The 16,797-nt window shown below is 41.6% G+C and overlaps 2 protein-coding genes across 3 annotated transcripts; one reads left to right on the top strand and one right to left on the bottom strand.

The window, feature by feature from the left end:
• Positions 1 to 54: 54 nt before the first annotated feature.
• traip (TRAF-interacting protein) lies at positions 55 to 6,858 on the bottom strand. Its single transcript, XM_078247797.1, has 16 exons — positions 6,328 to 6,858; positions 5,947 to 6,065; positions 5,800 to 5,857; positions 4,196 to 4,279; positions 4,019 to 4,058; positions 3,810 to 3,937; positions 3,611 to 3,705; positions 3,275 to 3,388; positions 3,070 to 3,157; positions 2,886 to 2,975; positions 2,712 to 2,800; positions 2,458 to 2,613; positions 2,203 to 2,242; positions 2,021 to 2,125; positions 1,868 to 1,918; positions 55 to 749 (listed from the first exon to the last, which is right to left on the bottom strand). The coding sequence occupies exons 2-16, from the start codon at positions 6,042 to 6,044 to the stop codon at positions 642 to 644; spliced, it is 1,344 nt and encodes a 447-aa protein (XP_078103923.1). The 5' UTR covers positions 6,045 to 6,065; positions 6,328 to 6,858; the 3' UTR covers positions 55 to 641.
• Positions 6,859 to 7,126: 268 nt separating this feature from the next.
• mon1a (MON1 secretory trafficking family member A) lies at positions 7,127 to 15,317 on the top strand. 2 transcript variants are annotated; one of them, XM_078247795.1, is made up of 6 exons: positions 7,127 to 7,233; positions 7,883 to 8,038; positions 10,755 to 11,138; positions 11,265 to 12,030; positions 12,160 to 12,307; positions 15,051 to 15,317. In XM_078247795.1, the coding sequence occupies exons 2-6, from the start codon at positions 7,915 to 7,917 to the stop codon at positions 15,189 to 15,191; spliced, it is 1,563 nt and encodes a 520-aa protein (XP_078103921.1). In that variant the 5' UTR covers positions 7,127 to 7,233; positions 7,883 to 7,914; the 3' UTR covers positions 15,192 to 15,317. The 2 variants fall into 2 exon arrangements, with proteins under 2 accessions (XP_078103921.1, XP_078103922.1); XM_078247796.1 differs by lacking the exon at positions 7,127 to 7,233 and adding an exon at positions 7,342 to 7,446.
• The last annotated feature ends 1,480 nt before the right edge of the window (positions 15,318 to 16,797 follow it).

Below are 16,797 nucleotides of genomic sequence, written 5' to 3'. Positions count from 1 at the left end.
AAATGTTCTGAATAAAAGAACAGTCGAGAAGGAATTGTTTGTCGACCCCACGCAAACCTTAATAAAAAAATACTGGTTTATTATTTGAGTTGGTTTACATTTGAAAGGAGCAGTAAAGCTAAAAAAAAATACCTAAAGTATATATTCACATGTAGGTGTTTCACAAGACAGCTTTTAAATAAAGTGTGAAAAATAACTGATTATTTTTCGGGTATAGCGAACAGATGCGTCAGTGATTCATTCATCAATGACATAATACAGAGCGCTGACATTTGAATGGTCCGCAAATAAGTCGGTTTGTCTCACACATACAGACACGCACATGACAACGAGAATAGGCTCCAACGCAAAGGCTGGTCAAGACACAGTCTCCACAAACAAGTCAGTCAACAAAAAAAAATGAAGAAAAAAAAAAAATGTACAGCAGGTTTGCGGATGTCACCAAAACTCAGCATCCGCCGTTAAGTGGGAGGTCAGTTACTGATTCCAAGTAAAGATAATTCAGAGAGTCCTGTTTGGTGCCGAGTGGCAGAACCGCTGCCAGGCTGGTTCTGTGTGCCAGAGCAGCACAAACATGCTACCTCACACAGCTACAGCGTTCTGACCTTAGACTCCGCATCCAGGGAAGAAGAGCTCCACATTTACTCGAGGAAGCCGTCCAGAGTCAGGCAAGTTGCTATCTTGGGTTGAGGCCTGGTTACCTTTTTCCTTTTAGCTTTCATCAGCGGGCGAATCTCTGATAAAGGAGACTGGAGTGGAGTGCTTGGTTAAGGAAAGATGAAAGTTTACATACCGACTGCTTTTTTTTCCCTGTCCTAATCATGTTCTTGTGATAGAATTTTGCTAGTACCCTAGGTGACATTCAAGTCCCAGGTTAAAGCCTAAATGTTCAATTCGGAAACACTTTATCACAACCTTTGTAGAATAGGCTGTAGGTTAACTCTGGGTCTTCAAAGTTGAGGGAGACTGAGCAGCTGTAGGATAGCAAAAGGATTTGGCCTGTGTGTCTCTCAAGGTCCCTGGAATTAGATCACATGCACAGTATGGTCAGGCTGACATTGTTTTCAGTCAGTGTTGAGGTGTTTGGGTTCATGATTTACACACACAGGTCAGGCTGACATTGTTTTCAGTCAGTCAGTCATGATTTAGATAAGCATTTGTGTTTACGGCGCCAATAAGATTCATTAAACGCTTCCGTGTAAGTCATCAAAGTCTCCGAACCTTCTTCACGTATCCAGAGAGTCAAGCTGCCCCTGAGTTTTCCCCTAACGGTTCTGATATGAATATTTGTTGACTTTTTCCACTACTATTCTCGGACAACTAAAAATGTCTAAATCGAATACTATCCAAATGGATTTTTTTCATTAAAGCCGCATTCTTTTCTTTTCGCCAAATGGGATCAGTGGTTAGAACACAACATTGACATATTATTACTTTATAAAGTTGCTATGGGAAACGTGTTAGCAACATTAACATTAGTCTCGTTTAGGACTATCTGACAAACGTACTTAAAGTCCAACATTCAACCTCTTGTTTGCAACTCCTGAGAAAAATATCTGGCTCTTTAGCAGCAAAACGCTCCACTGTGTTCACTAGCTAGTCTGCTTTTTTGTTGCCGGGCAGGTTGTGTACAGTAGGTGTAATATAATATAAAAGAATCTCACATAAAAATATAAATTTAGTTGAATATCGCACTGCATCATAAATAGGCAATTTATTTGGGCTAACAATACAGTAAAGGTAAGCCTCGACACAGGTGAATAGTTTGAACACCAAACAGGTAAACAGCTCAACCATCATCAATCAAATGAATGCAAGTCAAAATCAAAAAAGACACATATATTCCACATAGGAAAAAAAAGGATACAGGTTGGATGAATTTAGTACGTCCTCCTAAACCATCATAACCAGTTCTCACCTGAAACGAGAAACATTTTCTTTTATCAATCCCTTAAAAAAGGACAAATGACACATTAACACATTCAACCTCAAGTGCAGGAGATGGTTGTGTTGGACGTACAGCTCCGGGCTTCCTCTGAGGGTCCAACATGCTACCGAAAGTCTTTTTTCTGAAGAGGAGGGAGTTCCTCAAAAAAGGATCCATGGATCCATCCTCATCTCGAGCCTGAGGTAAGAAAACATATTTTGATGTGCAACTAATTTAAAACTTGACCTTATTAAGTGACATTTAGAAAAAGGTACCTTGCTTAGAGATGAACTTTTCTCGCTGCGTTTGGACAACCTGAAAAATAAAACATTTTACACAACACTATTAATGCACTTCTACTTCATTCGTCAGTACCAGATTTTAAAAACACAATATTATGAAGTAATATTGTGTTTTTTAATTAATATAATAAGTAGTAAGTAGCTCAGACAGCAGCAGCTACCACAATCAAACTCAGAACAGACTAGCACCCACATTCCCACAATGACATTAAACTACATTAAACCTACGCTGCCGGATCAAGCCGCATCTTCTTGGATTGGAACTGCATTGGCTTCTTGGCCACATCATCTGGCGTAGTGACGTCGTAAGTCATGTTGAGGTCAATGTCCTTGCTATCTGCAGGCTGGTGGAGACGAGGCTGCTTCAGCTCCATTGGGGCCGGGCTGAAAGATGGACATAGAAACCTCATCGGTAAATCACACAATGGTTTATGTCAAATCAAAGCAAGGGTAGATTTCAGTCCAGTGGCTGAGTGACACACCTTTCAAAGACGAGCCGACTGAGGGCTTCATTTGTCCGTGTCGGGGTGCTCAGAGTCCTCTGAAGGAACTCCACTTTCTTTTTCAGACTCTGTGGGCAGACATACATGCAGGAATCACAACCATGGCTTTCTCGGATATTGAAAGTAATGGCATATTTGGTGGATTTGCCTTACAGAGATCTCTTTGTCAGCATTGGCCAGATCGTTCTGCAGGGACTTCATGTCCTCTTTGGTCTGATTCACCTCCATTGTGGCTTTGAGTAACTAAAATGACACAAAAAAAAACCTTTGATTTAGAGACTCCACATTCAAGAATTGATTCCTTTGGGTGTGGTGACTTAGTAACATAAAGCCTTACCTTGTTGTTTGAGGTGAGCACTTCTCTCTTCAGCTTCTCACACATGTCATTCGAAGACTTCAGGCTTCCTTTGAGATTATCATACTCTCTAAGAAATTAAGGGAGGCGATACATGCATGGGGGAAAGTTGCATTCATTAGGACTGAAGCTCTAAACGAAGTAGTGTGAAAATGACACACTGATCAGCAGCTCTTGGGCTCCTTACTTTTTGAGCGAGATGCAGTAGATTGAGAGTTGCTCCACTGCAGCCTGGCTGACACCCATATCTGTGATCATGGACTCCACCTCTGCTCTCTGGCCCTGCAACAACATGTCCAGGCTGGGGCCACACCAGCAGTATTAGTGCACAGCATGACTTTCTTTTTCAATAAAAAAAGAAAACAGTACTTTGCAGAGCTTGCATTGTTGTGAAGTAACCTTAAATGGTTCCTTTGTTTAAACTTATCCGACTGTTCTAGCTGAGGGAAATGAACAATGACTTATTTCATTGCTTGTATATCCAAATGACAAAATATGACAGTACTTGTATGACTGCAGATACCTTTCAAAGGTTTTCATTTTGGTCCTGAGTCTCCGTGCTTCCTCCTTGGCAGCTTGAGTTTCATTCTGTTGCGCCTCCAGGTATGTCATCTGTTTCTGTCATAAACAATTATACAAATAAACAGAAGGGCATTGCAGAGACAATAATCAATGAGTCAGTACACAAAAATGGGTTTAAATGATGGAGTCAGTCAGCTTACTCTGAGGGCAGAACAGAGCATCTCCTTTTCCATAATCTCTTTCCGTACACTGTCCAGGTCTCTCCTCTGCTTGTCCACAGTGTCCTTCAAACTGTCCAGCACCTTCTGTTTATCCCGCCAGTCTCGCTCTACATATTGATCAGATGGACGGTGAACTAGTGCAGTCGACTATTACCAAGCAAGCATCCCAACAATGTTAGGTTTCTTACCTTTAGAGCTTAAAAGTGCCTTCATTCGATCAAGCTCATTCTAAGGATGGGGAAAAAAAAGAAGAAAAAAAAGGAAAAAAATCTAATAAAAATCAAATCCAGATGATGTAATGACAATAATGACTACTTGTAGCATTTGTCAGCACTGATATCTTGTTTCTGATATAAGTTTGGTACCTGCAAGCACTCAGGGTCCCCTGTGCTCTCCTCCTCTCCACCAATGTCAAAGAACAGCTTGCTGATAATGTGTCTGGTGCTGACCTACACACAGAGCACAAAAGTATTTAAGTTGACGTTTTTCTTCTGTTTGGAAGTGTTAAAGGGGACATATTATGCTTTTCCGGGTTTTCTGTCATATCTACAATGTTATAATGTTGGATTTTCAAATAATGAGGTAAACGTATTTTAGACAAAAAGTGAGCTAAAACGTTCAGATTTCAAACTATTCTCAAGGCTCCAGTTTCAACAACTTTTTCTACTCTGGCTAAGTGTTACGCAACTCTAAGCCGGCCTGCTATGATTGGTCATCTGCTCCAAGTAGGCAGTTACTGGAGTATTATCTTTTTTAAGACACTGCGGTGTTAACATTGTCACATGTAGCTACATGCTAATGGCAGTAAAATATGTCATCTTGGCTTCCAGTGTCGTTAAATCAGTCCTTCCAAAAAAATGCAGAGTTTATTTGTGATTGTTGCGGGCAAAAATCCTTGATTATGCGATGGAATATGGCTGCTCTTGTGTGAAGTAAACGCGACATTTTTCAACTTTCTCCTAAGATATATGTGACTTTTTGCAACGAAAATGCGGGGATTATGAAATCATGCAAGCCCCGCATATTTTGCGTGGAAATCGGCAATTTATGCGGCGAAAGTGCGACGTATTTGAAAAAATGTGACCCCCGCATAAATATGCGGACTTTGGCTGATTATGCATTGAATTATGCGATCGCATAATTGCGTTTTTTTGGAGGGACTGTTAAATCCTCCCCAATTCTGGGTCACATTACTCCTGAAACATTTTCTGTTTATGTAGTATTTGGTTTAAAAGCCTTTATTTGCTTCATTTTGACTGTAAAAATGTCTGCTATATTCTATTAAGTGTCCACTGCTTACTATAGTAGCTACATGGCTAACGACAGTAAACAATGTCACCTGGGCTGCAAATGTTGTTAAATTCTCCCCAATTCCGGGTCGCATTACTGTCAACATGTCCCATTGGGTAGTGTTTGGTTCAGACGCCTTTATCTTTTTTTTTTGAAGGTAGAAAATGCTGCTTCGTTCCACTACAATCTAACATTAGCATACTGATAACTATTAAGTATCTACACGCTAACGCGACATAGCTGTAATCTTGGCCAATGCTGGTAATTTCCCCCCAGAAATTCCGGTCACTTTACTGCTGGGACATGTCCGGTTGTGTAATATTTGGTTAAGAAGCTTTTATTGTGATTTTTCACAGTACAAAGTCCTGCTATATACTCCATTGCAGTAGCTCCAGCTTCAACTAGCTAGCTAGCTAGCTAGCTAGTGATACACGGAGGCACCGGAGTTTCCAAGAAGCACGCTGGCCAATCAGAGCAGACTGGGTTTTTTCGGGAAGAAGGATTAAAGAGACAGGCGCTCCTACAGAGGGTCTCATACACAGGGTGAATACAGATGCAGCAGCCATGGGCAGTATGAGAAAAACAAAGTGTTTTTTGTTTTTTTAACATTAAAACATGTTCTATTACAAATCACAAAATGCAAGTATTATCCTGAAAATGCTATATAAAAGTACTGTACCTGTTTTCTACATTGTGGACAGGTTTTTGTCGGGGCTGTCTGAAACCACTGGAGAAGGCTGATAAGAGAGGGGAAAGGGAACAATTAGTCATTTATAACGTGTCAGAAATGTGAGTGCTGAAGATTTACATTTCTATATCAGGTTACCATTCATAGTGGAAAGTGTGTCCGCAGTGGATCGCAGCAACATCTCTGGAGTGATCGAAGAAATCGGAGCAAATTGTGCAATATGCTCGGATAGGCATGTTGCTGTCACACGGATCTCCCTGTTATGAATAGGATAGCAAACATTGTTACTTGACGTACAAACAGTGTTCTGCTCTCCCTAAGCATGACCGTGTGCGTGTGGCTCAAGCTGTAACGTGGTAATGCTAGCTATCTAATAGTCATGTTAGCTATTTAAAGTTAACATTAATGTTAGCTGATAGCTGACACGTTACTGGCCCTGCACTCGTCAAAATGTTGCGACGCTAACGTTAGCTAGCTTTTGTTAACGTTGCCTGCCGTATCAACAGTTGCCATACTTACAAAACAAGGATGTTAAGTTATTGCGCAGTCCTTCGTAATGAACTCAAGCATCCCTAATACTGTGTGGAATATGACATTTTAGTGGAGTTAAACTGGCTCTATCAGACAGAACTTCGCTAACAAAAACACAATTGACTGTTCCGTTTCCCCGCTGTACGTTCAAACGCCAAGTCCCGCCCCGTACGCTGCATTCAGGCGCTGTTCGTATACTTGGACACATTTCTTCTTAAATGTCAGTTTAGTAATTCTACAACACTTTTCTTGTATTAAAAAATACCTTACAAAGCATTTTAATACAATTAAGTTACTCACAAGTAACAAAGCTTATTTTTTAAAACTAATGATCAGAGAAGCTAAAATATATTAGGGCCTAACGAATTATTCACCATTCATTTGCTATACATTTTTTGATGTTTAACGTTACATCCCTTAATCTCACACATGTACACGCACTGCGAGGGGACATTACATTTCCTTTCAACCAAGGAACTATTTTTCGTAATTCTTAGAGCATTTTTATACCAATGAGAACTGATGTTCCTGGTTTTCCATAATCTCGATTCGATAAAATAAGGAACTAAGCTAGCTAGCTACATAACAGCACAGCTTGCTTAATGTAATAGGCTTCATGGAGCTAGCTATCTGAGTGATTCACAAAATTCAAAATCAACTTTTGTTTTATTTGAATCAAATTGTCCTGTTTACTGCTCCTGAGCAATTCTCGGGAAGAGAACTTCATATCCCACAATTCCTATTTCCGCAACCTAGCAGGTCATATTGACTAGATTAGAATAAGTAACGTTACTTCAGTCTCGTCCCTGCTTGTTAGCAGCTAGCTAGCTAGTTGCAGTGACAAGAGAGTTGTGGAGCACAGCGATCAAATGCAGACAGCTCGAGAAATAAAAGGTAATCATTTGGAAATAATGTAACGAGTCATGAGAGCTCTTTGTCAGATTGAAGGCGGTGAACCCAGACCCAGCTAGCCGTAGTAGATGCTGTTGATGATCTCTGCTAAGTTAGCTCTCAAAGTAACTTAGCCGTTGAAGATCTTCATCAGCATATCAGACATCTCTCTGAGACTGGAGGAGTGTGAACGCGAAGAAGACATGTTACAAGAAAGTAATATCTTTTTCTGTCTTCCAGTTTAGCATTACACAAGCGGTTACTTGTGACGATAACGTTAGCAACAAGAGTGAAACTGACGTTTCTCAGCAAGTAAAAAGAGGTTGAAGTCAGACCATAACATTTATTGACTCGCGCACTGCTGGTCAAAATGGATAGATAGTCAGAAAGACAGACATATACTTTATTCATCCCCTCCGGGGTAATTCAAGCAGTAGGAATAATAATAATAATATTAATAATAATAATAACAGTAGTAGTAGGCTATATTTGCATTTCATAACCAGCTTGATCTTTAATCGTAGTCTAATTCACAAAGTTGTTTGTCTCGCATTGCCAGACCTTTGTCCACAGCGCTGTGGAGTAAGTTGTTGACTTTTGGTCCCATAGCGCTCTGTCTGTCTGTCTGTCTGTCTGTCTCTCTGTCTGTCAGTCAGGTGTGCATCCCTGCCCTAAGTAGCAGTGATGGATGGAGAAGCCCACAAGGGGACTGTGTCATGGGAGGATGGTACTCTGGCTCCTGTGGACCACCTTCGCTCCGAGAGGGCAGACAGCCCCACACCAGGTCTGGTGGAGGGAACTGAACCAGGTAAGTCTGCTCAGTTTCAGCACTTTTTTTTTTTTGCAGATTGTCAGAAGACAGTCACACAGCCCTTCAGTGTAATTTAAGTTTCACATACATCTTGATTATCCAAACCGTGAGAGGATTGGAAAGCTCAAATATACTGACATAGTGTTGTGTGTTAGTTCCCACTTGCAGGCAATGTACACTGTGACATATAATGCCTTTTTAGTTGTAGCAACAAGTAAATGGCCAGAAATTGGCCACAGTCAATGGGATCTGTACTACCATTTGTTCCCTCATGCTTATTTCAAAAACTGTTGGTCTGTCTGAACATATTTACATTGAATAAGTGAATGAATGAATTGAATTATTCCATCTCCTGGCCCACCCCCCATGGAATTATATTCCAAAACATCAACAATGTTTACAGTACACAAGTATAACATTTACAGTACACCAGTGTCCCTTATACAAAGAAACCGCTTTCAGTTGGGCTGGTCATGCGTCAAACCATGGATAACTAGAGTTCTACTGTCTTGAATTCTAAGTATTAACTCTTATGCAGTGTCGTTGATACATAAATAAACTTTTTGTTATTTCCTCTTTGGCATCTGTCCAAAAGTAGCAGCAGACTATGCCTGCAATAATATGGATCTTTAATGGATACGTAATTATACCATGACAAAAACATGCATAAGACACCACAATAATACTTGGGAACACTTTGGTACATTTAAAATTGTTATAACCATGCAATCTTATTGGAAGGACTCATACTGAGGTGTGTGCGTGTGTGTGCGAGCGAGCATGAGTATGCACATCCTGTTTGTGCAAAGAAATATTGAACATATGATTAAAATAATGTCTTTTGTAATCTGCATGCCACTTTGTTGGCTGTTTGAGGTGAATGTGATATACTTCTCAAAGAACGGAATTTGACATGGAATGTGTATATTATGTGTGTAATCCTGAATGCATCATTAGTTTTGGGCTCTGAGACTAGACTGTAATAATATTAATAACCTCTCGAAGTTTATGTGACAAAATACTTTAATGCATTAGGAATACCTTGCCTTACCAACAGTATAAGCAGGAAACATGACCATATATTTTTCCAAGAACTGTAAAAATACAGCCCTCTCCTGACTGAAGTCTGTAAAAAATAAAAAAATAAAAAGTGTGATGTTGAAAGCATGTCGGCACCAGGAGGTATTTCACAACCAGCTTGAATAAATCGAAGTCTGACAGGATAAATGATGTAGCTTTTCCTGGATTTGGTCTACTGAGCCTTGATATAAACAGGACATTTTTGTAGCGCTATCAAGCTGACTCATAATCAGACTGGTCCTATTCTTCTCTTACTTTCTTTTTCTCTAAATTAGATAAGCTGTGACCAAAGTTTATAGTCCTTTCTCTTGCTGTGACTGGTCTGATAAGCGATAGCCTAAAGTAGGACTATTCTTGTTTTTGTCACTCAATATGTTCATTAAGAGACCAAATAAATGTTATTGATGCTTATCCTGGAATGTGGCTAATATCAATCAGTGTTCAAACGTATATATTTCCTTGTTATTGGAGTTTTCCTTTTTTGTTTTAGTAAAAGGATAAAATCCTATCTTGCAAATTAACAAGACATAATGTACTGTATGCGTTCAAAAGTATATCATTCTATCATCTGCCTGCTTTTTCAGTTAACTTTTTGGCCAACATTAGCCCCCTTTGAGACTGTCTCAGCCACTGCATGGGAGACAGTCCTGGATGATTCCCATAGAAAGTCTTAGGTGAGCAGATGTGCAGAGGCGGGGAAGCTAACCAGAAGTACATTTGCCAAACCAACTAGCAAGTCTTTATCCTTGAAGTCTTTTCTCCTGTAAACCCGAAACGTAGTGTTTGAAAACACTTCCGATAAAGTATGAATCATACTTTTGTGTCAGAAGTTTGTTTTCAAACTATGTAAAGAAGACGCTACACTCTGACTTGGACAACCCAGAACAAGGGAAGAGTTATACTTTGTTGGAAGGTTTTTCAAACAATAGTGTTTTACTTTTACTAAGAGAACTAAGTGGTTGGTTTGGCAAATGTATGTCTGGTTAACCGCCTCACCTCCATTAAAGTGCAGCGCACAGCCCCATCTGTGATTTTTCTATGGGAACCAGCTATCCACTGGTCTCCCACTCAGTGGATTAGACAGTCCTTAACCCTTGTGTTGTCCTCCCTTTTTTGATGCTGTTTTATCACTTGTTTTACACTACCATCAGTATACTGTACACACCACTCACACCAATGTATTACCACTAGTTTTACACTATTTTTTTTTCTCGAATTCATGGTCAAGAAACCTCATTTATATGAAATAATATCAACTTTTTGTGTTTTGTCAAAGATTAGTTTCAGGATACTGTTGTGAAAACCATTTAAACCGTTTTTTTTTTTTTGTGGGAAAAAAAACACCCAAAATTCAATAAAGTAGTGAACTGATCCTTCATTTAACTTGCAAGGATTGTTGTATGGAACCATCCATGTAATTCTTGGAAAATTTGGATGAAAGAACCCCAAATTTCTGATGTAGAAACTTTTAAAAACGGGTCAAATTTGACCCAAGGACAACAGGGCTCGGCCAACAGATGAAACGGCCTCCAGCAGGGCTTTATTGTTTTATAGGCTTATTTATTTATTCCTTACCCATCCATACCTTATACTGACAAACATTTGACAATCATTTATCCCTACATTAACACAGGTGCCGGTCAGAAGAGTGCTATGTTTGTCCAGGCACAGTCTTTCGAGGATCTGACTGCTGAGACTGAGGAAGAGGTTCAGAGGGAGGCCGAACTGGACAAATCAGGAGAGTGTGCAGAGGAGCTCAAGGTGCTGGTGGGAGAGAAAACATTAGAGGAGCAACACAACAACGACATTATATCAGAGAGTAGGACTAAGGAGGAAGACGTGACCGGTGAGGCATGGAGGAGCCACAGAAAACACGTGTTTGTGCTGAGCGAGGCTGGAAAGCCAATCTACACCCGCTACGGCACGGAGGAGGCTCTGTCCAGCACCACGGGGGTTATGATGGCCCTTGTATCCTTCGTTGAGGCCGAGAAGAACATCATTCGTTCCATCCACACAGGTCAGAATACTCTTTAGATGTAGGAAATGGTTGATAAATTAAAAAAAAAAAAAAAAAATCAATCAAAAGTGCATTTTATGAACTATGCTGAATCCATGTCAACTCTGTAAACATTTTGTGTGTCAGATGGCTGTAAAGTGGTTTTCCTCAGCAAGAGTCCTCTGGTCCTGGTGGGCGTGTCTCGAACCTGTCAGTCAGACAAGGAGCTGCTGCGGGAGCTGCAGTACATCTACTACCAGATCGTCAGCCTGCTTACCCTCACCCAGCTCAACCACATCTTCCAGCACAAGCAGAACTACGACCTGCGCCGCCTGCTGGCCGGCTCCGAGTACCTCACCGACAACCTGCTGCATCGGCTGGACCGAGACCCCGGCCTGCTGCTCAGCGCCGTCACATGCCTGCCTCTGGCCAGCTCTGCCAGGGACATGGTCTCATCGAGCCTGCAGGCCGCCAAATCCAAGAACCTGGTGTTCTCAATCCTGCTGGCGGGGGACCGCCTGGTTACTCTGGTGAGGAAAAAGGACCAGTTCCTGCACCACATAGACTTGCACCTGGTCTTCAACCTCGTCGGCTCCTCCTCGTCCTTTCGAGAGGGTGAAGGCTGGACGCCGATCTGTCTGCCAAAGTTCAACACTGCGGGATTTTTCCATGCTCACATTTCCTATCTGGAGCCTGCGTCCGAGCTGTGCCTCATCCTGGTCTCAACCGATCGAGAGGACTTTTTTAACATGTCCGACTGCAAGCAACGGTTCCTGGACAGGCTGAGCAAGCGCAGTGCCTACCAGGCCCTGAAAGAAGCTCTTAAATGTCCCAGCTATTCTGTGGCGCAGGTCGGCATCCCGGAGCTCAGGCACTTCCTGTACAAATCAAAGAGCTCAGGGCTGTACACCAGGTGGGCAGGACATCTGCTGAAACAGTTTCATAGTTATACATTAGTGAATTTACGTAACATACATGCCAGCTTCACAAATCTAATTCTTGGCATCCTTCTGACAAGATACTCTTCTTTCTTTTCCTCCAGTCCAGAGTTCCCTGAAGTGTACCAGTCTGATAAAGAGCAGGAAAGGTTGATGGGACTGTACCAGGACCTCCACAGCAGCTTGCATCATCCAACCAGACCTCTCCGCTCCTTCTACCGCTGTAGTGAAACTGAAAACCTGCTGGCATGGGTAAGCCTGGCATTGTGAGATAAGATAAGATAGACTTTATTAATCCCACACTGGGGAAATTCCTGTGCTGAGATGCTTGTACTGTCTTTTACCGTATTTTGCAACACCTCCGGCTCAATTTTCAACAGTTTTTCCACAATGTGTTTCACAACATTAGATATTTCAATCATTTGTTTAATAGTCTAAAATACAGTAAGCACAGTAATACGGTAATGCTGTATGACAATAAACTACAATTAGCACTACTGTAACAGCCACTTAATACATCACATTTTCCATCTTGCGTTGCATTTTCCTCCTTTTTTCCTCTCCACCACTGCCATACGTTTGAAAGGTATGACAGGAGTGGTGAAGTTATGAGCTATAATAATAATAATAATAATTAAAGCTGCAAGCAGCATTGGACGGGCCCTCTGCGCGTGTCGGCATTACTGGCAGACGCTGCTCCTTGCGACCACGCATTTGCGCGGCACTCAGACACTGCAAATCGTCACCAATGAAAAGGGAACTCCCTGCTGAGTTCAATGATACCTCACACAAGACTCTACCTGAAACAGGTCACCAGTTATGAAAGGGACATGGCTTAAGCATAGGGGGGCGGGCCAAACCATGAATAAGGAAGTCTCTGCGGAGTTCATTGATACCTCACAAAGGACTCTACCTAAAATGGGTCACCAGATATGGAAGGGGCGTGGCTTAAGCATAGGGGAGCGGGCCAAACCATCACCAATGAAGCAGGAACTATCTACTGAGTTTAGTGGCACCTCACACAAGACTCTACCTTAAACGGTTTAAATGTTATGAAAAGGGGCGTGACCTAAGTAAGTGGGCGTGGTTAAAATATAGGGGGCGGCTCAGTATCACATGTAGACCACACATTCTAAGTTTCATGTAAATCGGATGATGTTTGTCATATAAGGCTGATTTCCTGTTGCCAGCGGGGGGCGCTATGACCAAAAGTCAATTTGGCCGGTAGATGTCCTCAGACCTGGACCCTTGTTGATTGTGGAAAATTTCAAAAGGAAGGAAAATTTCAGCAGATATGACAATGTACACTGTAGTTACAACCACTTTCTCGTTCATCGCTAAACACTCAAAATGGCCGCCACGCCACGGCCGCAACGTTTGACGAAAAGTTTTTCTTTTAATAGCTTTTCATCTTTAAGGTGTTGAGATGGTACAGACCAAATTTGAAGTCCATCGGATGAAATCTCTAGGAGGAGTTCGTTAAATGTATAGCACCTTGACTTTTAGGCCTACTTCCTGTTGCCACTAGGGGGCGCTATGACTTTGAGTCAGTTTTGTCCGGTAAATGTCCTCAGAGTACACTTGAGTTACACCCACTTCCTGTTTCGATGGCGAAACGCACAAAATGGCCGCCTCGCCACAGCCACGCCCTATGACGAAAACTTTTTCTTTTAATAACTTTTCACCTTTGTGGTCTTAAGATGGCACAGACCAAATTTGAAGTTGATCGGATGAAATCTCTAGGAGGAGTTCATTAAAGTACGACATGTGGAAATGGCCAAAACCGCACTAATTTCGAACTTTCAATTCAAAATGGCGGACTTCCTGTTTGGGTTTAGGGTATGGCTCCAATGACGTTTTTTGTACGTCCTAACCTGCTACATATGTGTACCAAGTTTGTGAGTCTACGTTAAACTTACTGCAGGGGCTCCATTTTTTTTAATTTTGTAGGGGGCGCTAGCGAGCCATTTTTGTGCGCCTATTCCCGAAACCCTTAAAATACGTAAATTTTCACCAGTCTTGATGCGACCGCCAATTTTGGTGAGTTTTTGAGTATGTTAAGCCCCTCAAAAAGGCAATTAATTTGCCGGGAAAAAATAATTCCTTCAGTTTCAATAGGGCCTTCGCCTAATTGCAAATTTGGTAAGACGTGTCGGACTTCAGGAGCTCCACAGTCTGAACCCTTCTCATTCACACACACCGGCCATTTAGCAGGAAGAGGGGAGCTGCAGGCCCTGGAGCTCTGTCAGGGCAGCGGCGTTTGGTAGTCCATTAACCCAAAAAACGGTGACTTTGCACGGGTATGGAGTGCCGTGGGCTGCCAGCCGTGATGGAGCTCCATCTACCTCCCAGCAGGCCGGGGTCTGTGAAGGAAGGCAGGCCGGGCGGCGAGGCGACACACAGTCGGACAAAATTTGCAATTAGCCATCAATTTTCATAAAACGGCCCATATTTGACCGCTACATAGTTGATTTCTCGCATAAAAAAGTCTCAGAAGTGAATTTAGTGGTAAAATAGCAGATGAACAATGTATACAATTTCTGAGATCTGCGCGACCTATTCAGAAGACTAAGCTGATCTCAGATCAGTGGTGTAGCCTATGTAAATGTTTGTTGGGCGTGACAAAGATAGAGACTAGAGCCAAATGAGGAGGAGCCGCCGAGTTGACGTCAACTAGGCGGCTCGTTGAGATTTGCCCATTTTCAGAGGCAGTTTCAAATTGTGAGATTTGCAGAGGAAAGAGGTGTCAATGGGATTTTGAGGTTCTATGTATGTCCTAGTTACCCACTAAACTGTCATTATTCAACTATGACAAGGTAAAATCGGTTTTGCATTCAATCACCCCTTTTAAAGGTAAGAATTTAGCAAGTCAGTTTGGCTCTTTGCATAAAGCGTTTTACATATCAAACTAAGCCAGAGCAATCGTTAAATCCTGTAATGCTCATGTAGCCGGCCTAGTCTCACCCCTCGTCTTGCTCTACCTCCTTCGCTGCAGGTGACAAGTGGCTTCGAGCTCTACCTCTGCTTCAGTCCACTGGGGACCAAGGCCTTGGCCGTCTCTGCTGTCAACAAACTGCTGAAGTGGATCAGGAAGGAGGAGGATCGCCTCTTTATCCTGAGTCCTCTCACATACTGAGCCCTCGCTGCCTGCTGACCTCCTGAAACAAAAAGCATCACCCTAAACATTGACGGCCTGGTGCTAACAACAGCTGCTGATGATGCAGTAGTCAGTTCAGTGTTCACAAATGATTGTCAGAGCTATGCTTTTGCTTCCGGGTTCCTCTGATCTAATTCACAGATGTGTAATTAAGTAGATGCAATGCAGGTAAGTTAAAGATGTATTTTATCTGGCTAGATTTTTATTAGTTCAATTTGAATAACAACAGATGGAAGCGGCATCATCGAAGACCCAATAACAACATGAACTGTGGTGTTTGTATGCTGTTGTTTTAACTTTAACAGACCTATAAATGGCTCTCAGAATATGAAAGATGCTGTCTTTGTTTTATAAATCCTTTCTGCTCAGTTCTTCAAAATCAAGAATACAATTTGAATTAAAAAGCTGGAATTTTCTGAGGACCTGCAGTAGAATGTGATCACTTGTTAAAAGGTATACTGTCAAAATATGGGTTAACAACATTCCTGTTGTTTTATCTTTACATGATTAATAACTAAGAACCATCGTCATTTTAAATCTATGCACTTTCTTAATGCAAAAGGCACTCCTTAGAGAAATGTGTTCATGAGTAATGTAACCTGTTTACTGCTGTCATTTTTCTGTGTTAACATGTATTGTCATTGTAAAGGAATCTACATTTCAGTCACTTGATCTTCCAGTTACCATTAGAATTTTCCATAATTTGTATATTAATTAAGAAAAGTATTGAATTGTATCTGCTTGTATCTAATCATAAAGGTTCACTGTACTTCATGGGATCCTGCTTTGCAACATTGTCACATCTGCCTCCACTAAATCATGCCTTAACTAATGGTTATTGTACAAAGCCAATATAGGCTGCTGCACAATTCCAGAATTATTAGATATAAATAAATATATGGCTGCTGATAAAACAGATTACGTGTCTTGCTTGACTGTAACCTTGGTGTTTATTTATTAGTAATGGCATAATGGTGGAAAGATGTACTCATCTCATATCATGAAAGTAGCAATATCGCTCTGTAAAAAAGAGTGTTACAAGTCAAATTCATTCAAGATTTCACTTAAGTATAAGTACAAAAGTATTAACAGCAAAATGTGTTAAAGGTCCCATGGCATGAAAATTTCCCTTTTATGAGGTTAACATTAATATGAGTTCCCCCAGCCTGCCTATGGTCCCCCAGTGGCTAGAAATGGTGATAGGTGTAAACCGAGCCCTGGCTATCCTGCTCTGCCTTTGAGAAAATGAAAGCTCAGATGGGCCGATCTGGAATCTTCCCTTTATGACGTCATAAGGGGAAAGGTTACCTCCCCTTTCTCTGCTTTACCTGCCCATGAGAAAGAGAGACATCATGGCTTGCAAACAAGCAAAGCATGGCAGTTGGTCAAGGCCACACCCCCACCCTCCACCTTGCCCCCCTTCTCTCCTCCTCAATAGCATTTAAAGCTACAGACACAGAAATGACACATCCTAAGGAAAGCTCATGATGGGACTGGCTCTAGTGGCTGTAATTCTGCACCAAGGCTGAATTTCGGGAGAGAGACTTCAGATACAGTATTAGGGGACCACTAAGGCTTATATAAA

Source organism: Sander vitreus, chromosome 4 (assembly GCF_031162955.1).
Source record: "Sander vitreus isolate 19-12246 chromosome 4, sanVit1, whole genome shotgun sequence".
Lineage (NCBI taxonomy): Eukaryota > Metazoa > Chordata > Actinopteri > Perciformes > Percidae > Sander > Sander vitreus.
Note: the sequence above shows the minus strand (reverse complement) of the source record. Positions and strands in the feature narration are given on the sequence as shown.

Coding starts and splice junctions, on each gene's coding strand:
- traip (XM_078247797.1), bottom strand. CDS start 6,044: ATGCCTATCCGAGCATATTGCACAATTTGCTCCGATTTCTTCGATCAC. Junction 4,280..5,799: donor GTCCACAATGTAGAAAACAG/GTACAGTACTTT, acceptor CTCTGTGTGTAG/GTCAGCACCAGACACATTAT. Junction 2,976..3,069: donor TGCTCACCTCAAACAACAAG/GTAAGGCTTTAT, acceptor GTGTCATTTTAG/TTACTCAAAGCCACAATGGA.
- mon1a (XM_078247795.1), top strand. CDS start 7,915: ATGGATGGAGAAGCCCACAAGGGGACTGTGTCATGGGAGGATGGTACT. Junction 11,139..11,264: donor CATTCGTTCCATCCACACAG/GTCAGAATACTC, acceptor TTTGTGTGTCAG/ATGGCTGTAAAGTGGTTTTC. Junction 12,031..12,159: donor AGCTCAGGGCTGTACACCAG/GTGGGCAGGACA, acceptor CTTTTCCTCCAG/TCCAGAGTTCCCTGAAGTGT.